This window comes from Falco peregrinus, chromosome 9, assembly GCF_023634155.1.
Source record: "Falco peregrinus isolate bFalPer1 chromosome 9, bFalPer1.pri, whole genome shotgun sequence".
NCBI lineage: Eukaryota > Metazoa > Chordata > Aves > Falconiformes > Falconidae > Falco > Falco peregrinus.
Window position 1 is genome coordinate 22,560,286 of NC_073729.1, and position 8,661 is coordinate 22,568,946.

Sequence of the window (8,661 nt, forward strand, 5' to 3'; positions counted from 1 at the left end):
ATTCTTTGTCTTCCATTAAAACAAAACAAATCCTCAAGATCCTAAATTAATAGGTGTATCTTCCCTGAGGGTTTCTTTTGTTGCTGTTCTCCTCTAGGCTTCAGAGCAGTACCTTTCAGTTTATGAAGCTGCTAGGGCTTTGTTTGAACTTGATTATTTCGGTATATATCCTATGTACATTAACAGAAGTGTTTGGTTATGATGGTGTGTTAACTCACTGAGCCTCATAAAAGGATTGAAGTTTGAAGTGGGCTGTTAGAGGACATTATTTGGTGCTGGCAGGAAGTTCATGGAATATGTTTATGTAGCCATTCCAGGCATAGGGCTGTTCTGAGCTGTTGCAACTGACTGCTGCTTTCACTGTTCTAATTCAAACAAATGAAACACAGAGAGTGTAAACTCATTGCTTGTAACCCTGCAGGAACTGCTGTGCTTTGATATTTAGAGAAGGTAAAGAGAATTTCCATCACGGAGGAGGTTAGAAAGACTGGATTAAAGTTGTAAACTTCAGAAAGATGTTTTGATTAAATGTGTGCCTGGTTTTATTTGATCTTCAAAGATGAACTTAGATTCTCTAGTAAACTGTTCTCTTTGCCAGGTAATTAAGAAATGAAAAGTTAATGTTACAACTGACTGTATGGAAGCCTATTCTGTGTATGATTTTTCTTAAGCTCATTGTTTTCTTTTCCTGCATGCTAGAGATGCCACGAAAAATATGCTCTGGATAGTTGGGTAAAGACTGGTGCATTTCAAAAGAAATTATGTGATACTGGTTGTTGGTTAATTCAATAGCTGTCTTCTGTGACTGTTGCTTAGATCTTTAGAATCACAAAGCTTTGAAAATTACATAAACATCAAATTTTAATTGATCTTTTGTGTTGGATAACTTAGATGTGTGTTGGTGTACTCTTAGATGGCCTTTAAATGTAATTTGACAAGGTACGGTTCTTTCTTGCATTTTCAGGGTGCAAACTTTTCCTCTTGTCTTCTCCTTATGAAATACTATTCACTGTTATCTGGTGTCTCTTAGATTGTGGAGGTTTCTTAAGATGGATAGATATTTCTTACTTGGCTTCTAATGCTCAGTCCAGACCTCATTTGTGGAAAAACTGCTTGAAAATTTCCTCGTCAGGTATTTTAGAATGTACTGGTTTTTTCCCTTTGTAATAAAATTCTGAAAATTTTAGTGTATGTATTTTGCTTGTTTCAACCCAGTGTGGATATGTCTTTCTCTGGTTGACATTTAGTGATCGTACACGTATTTCTGTATTGTTCGCTAACATGCCAGTCTCATGGTACATTTATTGTGGTTGCTGACACCAGTTGTCTAACAGCTCAGAGAGGAGACCAACCTCTCTGGTTTCACAACCAAAATTTAGGTTTGATTTAATGACTTGAAAGGGAAAATTGGATTATCTAAATATTCAAAATTAATCCAGTGTGGAGAAAAAAAAATACTTGGCAGCACAGTAGTAGTAATAGCTCTGTGCTGCCTCTCTGGGTAGAGGTGTGAGGAACGCCCTGGCAGCGGGTGGAAGTCAGTAGCCTGGAGAAGAACACAGGAATGGAGCAACTACATAATGACACTTCTCTCAAATACTCCAACGGGCCCCAGTGGGTGTAGGTTTGGGGGTATTTTGCATAGCTTCTGTTAAAAGTAACACAGGGCAGGAGTAGTGGTTTAGGGATGCCGAAGCCTGGGGACAGGCTGTGAATTTGGGTGCAGATGACAGAGTCTTCAGTAATGCCAGCAGTTGCTCAGAAAAACAGTACCTTGTCACCTTCTTTCAGAATCCTCACCTGGAAAATACTCCTGGCTTAGCTAAAAGCACTGTTAATTAACCTGTGCTTAATCTTCATTCTCTTGTCTCTTTCCCTCAGGAATATAAACAGAAGCTTGCTCGGGTAACCCAGGTCCGCAAGGAGCTGAAATCCCACATCCAGAGCCTTCCAGATCTGTCACTGCTGCCCAATGTCACAGGAGGTCTGGCACCTCTGCCGTCTGCTGGTGACCTGTTTTCAACAGACTAGAACAAACGGTGTCCCCCAGTTTCCATTATTACCAGCAGAAGTAAGAAGACTCTGGTGTTGACTGGAAATCCAGTCTTCCAAGACCTACAGTAGGAAGGAACTTGCAGACCCTGCTTTCAGCCTCTTGACTGCTCATGCTCACCCTCTGTGTACACTCGCTCACGTTGAGGGGAGGAAGAAGAGTGAGTTTTTGTGAGCTCTAAAGGGAGCAGGGATAGTCCATATAGGCAAACTTTTCTCATTTTCTGTACTTTTTAGTTGCTGTTTGCTCTTAGCACTTGTTACCATCCCCCCCCAAAAAAAAAAAAAAAAAGTCATGAGAATCATGTACATACTTACCTGGAAAGTTTTCAACGAAAGTTTGACCATATAATACTTTTCCTCTGTAAAAGAATTGTATAATTTCTGAATAAGTCTTGCCTGTTTTAGCTGGGTTTCTGAACCTCATCTCTGAGAGCAGTAGTGGCTAGTGGGCTTTGTAGGGATGTGTGTGTATGTGCAGGTACCGTACCATGTCGTTGTAAGTAGAAGGCATCTACTGAGCAATGGTCCAGAGAAATATTTTTCTTAAGTCTACAGTTCCTCATGCTGCTGTGGGACTGACATGAACATAGTTCCTATTTGGCATGTACATAAAATTGAAACTCACCACAGGCAATAAAAATAAGAGCTTTTCTTTGTGAATTAGAGATAGCTTCATAATTTACACTCTGCTGAGCAATGCAGAACTGGATATTACCTAAATGAGTGGAAGTAAATTTTGTTCTAGCTGCCTTAGATTTATACCACATTTTTCCTCTTCATTATACAAAATTAGATGGTCACAGAAGCTTTGGTTTAATGAACTGAGAGGTTAGAATGGTGTATTGCAACTGTTGATATCCCTGTGACAGTCAGTCTGATTTACTCTCAGGATGGTTACATTGAAAATACTATTCTATAAATCCTCTCTATAGCTTTAGTGAAGTTATTTGATGCGCAGAAGTTAAATGTGGTATAAATATTTATTTATTTAGAAAATAGACCCATATATATATGCACATATCCTGTATACACATCTACCATGTTCAAGCGTGTAGATATTAGGAAGATGTACTTAATTTTGTGTCGCAGATTATTGTGAGTTGATTTTTATAATTGGGAAAAGGGGTGGGGGTGGGGAAGGCAAATTTAAAATACTCTTAATTGCATTATGTTGCTAGCTAATGTTTTAGCTGCCATGGATGTAGTTACACTTCAGTTTGTGTGTTCAGTCTAACCAATTTGACTCTGATCACTGAAAACCATTCCAATTTGGATAACAATTCTGTTTAAATTTAGCACTTCTCACTATAAAACGTTTTATGTTTCTGGAAAGACTTGATCTGGTAATACAGGTTTTCTAACACAGAGGCTGTAATTAGTTGGTGTGCTGTGTTTGTGTCTCCCTATAGTCTTAAGCTGCTGTTGTCAAAGACCTGAGAGGAAACCTACAGAAGTGCAAAGCTTGTTCTGCGTCCTCATTAATTTATTTTACAGGGTATCCGGTAGCCTTTTCAGTTAAATAATACAGCATTTTTTGCTCATTAAGCTGTTAAGAAGCTCACTTCCTTTTCTTACTGACACTTCGTTTTGTCCTTTTTGTAAAACTCCTTGTACCCTTCCTGCCCAGGCAAGAAATATGGTTTTAGTTTACAGGAAATTTTCCAGTGGCAGAACTATTCTTTCCATGAATTGGTTTGATTGTACAGCCATTTATGGTCCAAACATTATTTAGATAAAGCACTGTACATTCTCTCTGCTTTTGCCAAAAATGAAAAACAAACCCCCACACACATACCCCCAAAACCTTGAAAACCCAAACCAAAAGACTCATTGCTATCCTGCCTCAGCTTATGGAGTTACCCTGAGGCTGTTTGAACCAATACTAATTTTGACCATTGACTGAATGTATATCCATTATAGGACAAAAAAGCTGTCATAAAAAATATTATTTAGGCAAATGTGTTGACATCTCACGCTGTTGTTTTGGGCAGATTTTCTGTGAGAGAGTTGTATGTCTTTTTTTTTTTAATTGAAATGTTGATATTTTTTTTTCCAAATATATGTATGTGTGTTTTATTTTGCTTAATTTAAATGAAGTCCTGTGGTTTTTAATTTTGTTTTGCTTTTTGGGCAAAGGGCATGTGGTGAACTGGGTGATGTTCTCTCAAGGTTAAACAGATTTCCCCAAGGTGTGTCTTTTTTTAACAGAAGCTTAAATCTGTATATGAATTGATTTAGGAATTAATTTAGACATATAGGCTGCCATTTGTGACAGCAGTATATTCTGAAATGTCATATAGATATCTATTTTTGAATAAAGAGGGTGTCGTTGAATAGTAGTGGTTTTACTTCCCCCCCCCCCCCCCCTTCCCCCCCCCCCCCAGTGCAGGTGTTGCCCTGGCACACCATGGGCTTTGTTTTGGGGGTTTTGTCCTCTAAAGTCAGAAGCTGTCGCTGCTGAACAGTCCTTACACCAGAGTTTGTAGATGTGGAGGATCGCTGGAGTGCGTCAAGTCCCAGTTACGCTTTCTGACAGCTTATGAGCCAAATCAATATGCAGGTGTCTCGGGCGATTACTGCAATGAACAAAAATGAAATATGCTCCCCTGCGCTGACCTCTGATTCGAGAGGCATCAGATACAGAAGACTAGCTTCTTAATTCATAATTAATTTAGGTTATATGGAGGACATGTAAATAATTACTTTTGAAAAAAATACAAAGGAATGAACGAAAGCCAAACCTGGAAGCTGGGAAACTGGCTTTCCTGTGCAGGCGTCGAGAGCTGCTGTCGCAGCAGGATCTGCAATACCGCGTAATCGAATACTGCTTTAGGGTGAGGGGGTCTTCGCATCGTGTTGGGTGTTAATTCTCTTAGAGGTTTGGGGGGACGTAGGAGTTCCTCAATTAACTGCTCTGCAATGGTCTCTTTGGATGAACGCAGTAATTGTTTCATAAGCCTTGGGGAGTATCTGTAAAGATGCTCACGATTTTATACCAATTTACAAATCTTCCATTAAAAAGACTATGTTTAGTACCGCTTTCCTAAAAGGCCTGCAGAAGTTTGATATGCAGCTGTCTGGGAGGGGGAGAGTCTGACGTGATTCCTCCCAGTGAAAAGCCACCTTTGTGGCATGTTTGTAGGAACAAGAGTGGGGTTTTCAGAGGCATAAAACATGACTCTGTACCGGACGTCCTTCCTTGCCTTTGAGACTTTGGGGGTTTGTGGGTTTTTTTGTTTGGTTGGTTTTTTTAAGAGGTGAATCAAGTACCTCCAAAAATATTTGACTGCCATGCAGCTTTCTGTGTGGTTCACTCCTTCAGCGCGCTGGCGGGTGTTCCCTTCGCTCTGCGTGCTCACCACGGTTGCTGCGTAGGAGCGAACACCGGCTTGTGCGTCTGCAGCAGGTGAGAAGGTCTGTGAGCGTGCTGGGGCTGGGGCAGGTGCTGGCCAGGGAGTTCACTTGCTTTTAGGGAAGTGCTGCAGGCATCTGCGGCCTTTTTCCTCTTTGAACGTTGCCGTGGTTTGTAAGGTTGGGGCCCACCACCTTTCCTAGGGTTAGCTGTTATTTTGGGAGATTTTTGGATAAGCAAGGAAAATGAACCAGAAGAACCAGGGAAGCTTTGGAGGCTCAACGTTGCTGTAGTACAAAGATAAAGGGTTTTGCTGTAGCGCTAAAAGCATTATTTTTGTACCATCTTAGAAAGTAAATGCTTGTCTCCGTAGGCAAGTAAAATGAAACTGAAGTTTGAATCAGTGGTTTGTCAAGGAGGGATAAAAATGTTCCTGTTACAATATAGTAAGTAAAAAGTGTCAGATGGAAAGGCTGGAGGTACAGGGAATGCCAGGGCTGGTCTGGGCTGCGGGTGGGCAGTGGGGAGGGCTGGGGGTGGAGGAAGCTGGCTCGGTGAAGCAGCACCTGATTTGGAAAGGAAGAATCAAAGATCGAGGTTTCACATACCTGCAGGCTTGGATTTCACAGCTTTAGGCTTGTGGCAGGAGGAGGTGGGGGAGGGGGGGCTGGTGCCAGGCGGCACGCTGAGCCTGGGGGGGGCTTGGTGTGCCCAGATCGGGGCTGCTCTGGCAAGCCCAAGAAGCAAATAAGCTTCTTTAAGGGATTATATCGTGAAAAGTAAGGTCTTGTGGAAAGAGGATTGAAAAGAAATGGGTGCGAATTACAACGTAAATGCCTTCATGTCTTCTAGAGAGCTGATGCAGCCTTTGCCTTCTCTTTCCTTCCTGTTTTCCACTTGCAGGAATGGTGTGAAAAGTCTGCTGGAAGGCAACAGTAGGTAGAAAGTTGTTTCTTTATCTGTATTTTCAGTAGGGGCTTCACACAGCACCGTTTAGCAAGAAGTTTAATAAAGGCTAATACCCTACCAAGCCTCCACATATGCTGCAGCAGATGAAACTTCATGGTTGTGCTGGTCCAGAATGCAGGGAGGCTTTTAATGCGGGAGCACCCGAGGCCCTTACGGAGGGGATCAGTGCTCCTGGCTGTAAAATGCCCAGCACCAGTAGGCAGCACAGCGATGCGAAGGGTGGGAGATGAGGCGTGGAGGTGGGCTTCACCTGGAAAGAGAGTGGCAGCACTGGGAGCATGCCCTGAATCCTATGGTTGGCATCCCCTCGTTCTTGTTACTAAACTGCCCAGCTTCTGCCACGCGAATCAATGAAGCAGCCGTTCCAGTGAGATGACGGGACATCTGCCACTCTAATTGCCACAGCAGATGACAATCATTTACTCTGCTGCAGTCGTCAAATTCGGGTTTTGAGATGTTTTGTGTGCTGTCCAGGGAATGGAGGCAAAAATGTGTATTAATATAGGACACTCAGTTGCATTCTCCTTGCATCTGCCTCATGTGTTTTCTGGCACAGAGTTAACTATGAAACATTTTTTCTTCACCTAAAACTGTTTAAGTGTCTTCACAGTTTTTCTGACACTCTGGGTGAGGGAAGCTTAATACTTGTCTTGGGAGATTGAATGGCTTCAAGTAGTTCTTCTATTTTGTTTTGATCAGCCAAACTGCTGGCAGCAGCAAGGAAAACGCAAAATCTCCTCTCTGCTTCCCTCGGGCTGCGTCGCTGCGGCTGTTCTGGGGCTTGCAGAGGAACGTGGTGGTGAAGCGCTGAGGATGCCCCTGCCCAGATGTGGCACCTGCCGTGGCAGCAAGCTCCTGGGGCTGCTTCCCTTCCACCCCCAAGCAGGTAGGAAGCTATCGGGGAGTGGGCAGGGAGGTTCCATGGGACCAGCCAGCATGGGTGCGAGCCGTGCAGCCCCAAGAGGAGGAGATGTTTAGGGCAAATAAGCAGTCTGGGCACAGAAATACCCACCAAGCGTGTGGCAGCGTGAGGGGCAGGCATTTTGCAGCCCCTTCAGACCTGCACCCTTGAAAGTGGTTGCAAATGCATGCCTTAAAGCTTTCCTTTGCTCAGGGATTCGATGTGGTGTTGCAGCCTGGCTGCCTCACTATGGTCCAGTGTCATGCTGCTGCTGAAATGAATCAGTGTGAGAACTAATAATAAATCAGCAGATTTAGGGTCTTGTCTTTTTCTGGGAAGAGACAAGCGGCTGAGTGAAAGTATGCCTGTCTGCTGCAAGCGCCTGGCCGGCTTTCACCAGTCTCCTTACTGGTTTGTCTATGCAAGTCCAGCCCAGGCAGGAATGATGTGAGGAGCAGAACGGGGACCTCTGCAGAGCAGAGGAGAGCCAGGACCAAAACTGCGGGGCTGGGCTGGTGGGCTGTTCCCCTCCTGGGGGCTGCGTGAAGGATTCAGGCAGGGATAGAAGGGTTGAGTTCTATCTATACTTGATAGCCACACTGAAAGAAGTGTCACTCCATGGAGTCTCTTGCACCTCCCATGGCCTTGGAAAAAGGGGGATGGCTTCATGTGGGAGCTCTTGCCATCTGGGTTTTATTGTGGGTTTTTTTTTCTCTTGGCTTGCCGGTGCCTCGTGTGTCCACTTGGTTCAGCGAGCGTAAAAACACATCTGTGTTTGCAGAGGAGGGAGAACTTTGGAGAGGTGGTGGGATCTGAAAGTCCCACAGAATTGCACTTGCATGCACTCTGATTTATGGTAGTTTGTTCTAGTCTCAATCCATCAATGAAGGTAAGTTAAAGGTCCTCAAGTCTAAAATGAGTTTGCAGTTACTTCCTGACAAGTCAGCATCTCTGGTGAGCTGAGATGTATTAATAACATCTCCTCTACACATAAACAGTCTTACATTGCTTTGGCACTCAGGCTAATGCTGAATTACAAAATCTCCCATGGAATGGATGTCGTAAATGTTTAATTGATAATTTACCACTTGCATGGTTAGAGTGCCAAAGAGTCTTATGGATGTAGCACAGTACAGCGTTTGGTGATCCAGGGATGGTGCAGGGCAGCTGTCTCCAAGCCATGGCAGCCAACGGTGCCTGTTCTGCCCAGGCAAGGCCCCGCAGAGGCTGCAGGACCAGTCATGCTGTTCTCCACAGTCCTTAAAGGGCAACTAAGAAAGTGTGTGGGGCGAACACTTACGGGCTTGACAGAGGTGCCTTAAGGAATTAATTAAGCTCTGCAAACAGTCTGGAAGGGGGTGGTGGTTTGTGGATGATGGGGGAG

General features: G+C 43.7%; 1 protein-coding gene across 2 annotated transcripts in view; it reads left to right on the forward strand.

Annotated features, from left to right (window-relative positions):
• Positions 1–4,389, forward strand: part of RPRD1B (regulation of nuclear pre-mRNA domain containing 1B) — a 29,122-nt gene extending 24,733 nt beyond the window's left edge. Inside the window, exon 7 of one of the 2 annotated variants that reach the window (XR_008748759.1) lies at positions 1,882–2,013. Coding sequence is in view for 1 of the 2 variants with exons in the window: in XM_055813985.1 (XP_055669960.1) it covers positions 1,882–2,031 (150 nt within the window). In the remaining variant the exon portion in view is untranslated. Of the gene's footprint in view, positions 1–1,881 lie in introns of both variants that reach the window. The other variant, XM_055813985.1, reaches the window with a different exon arrangement.
• The last annotated feature ends 4,272 nt before the right edge of the window (positions 4,390–8,661 follow it).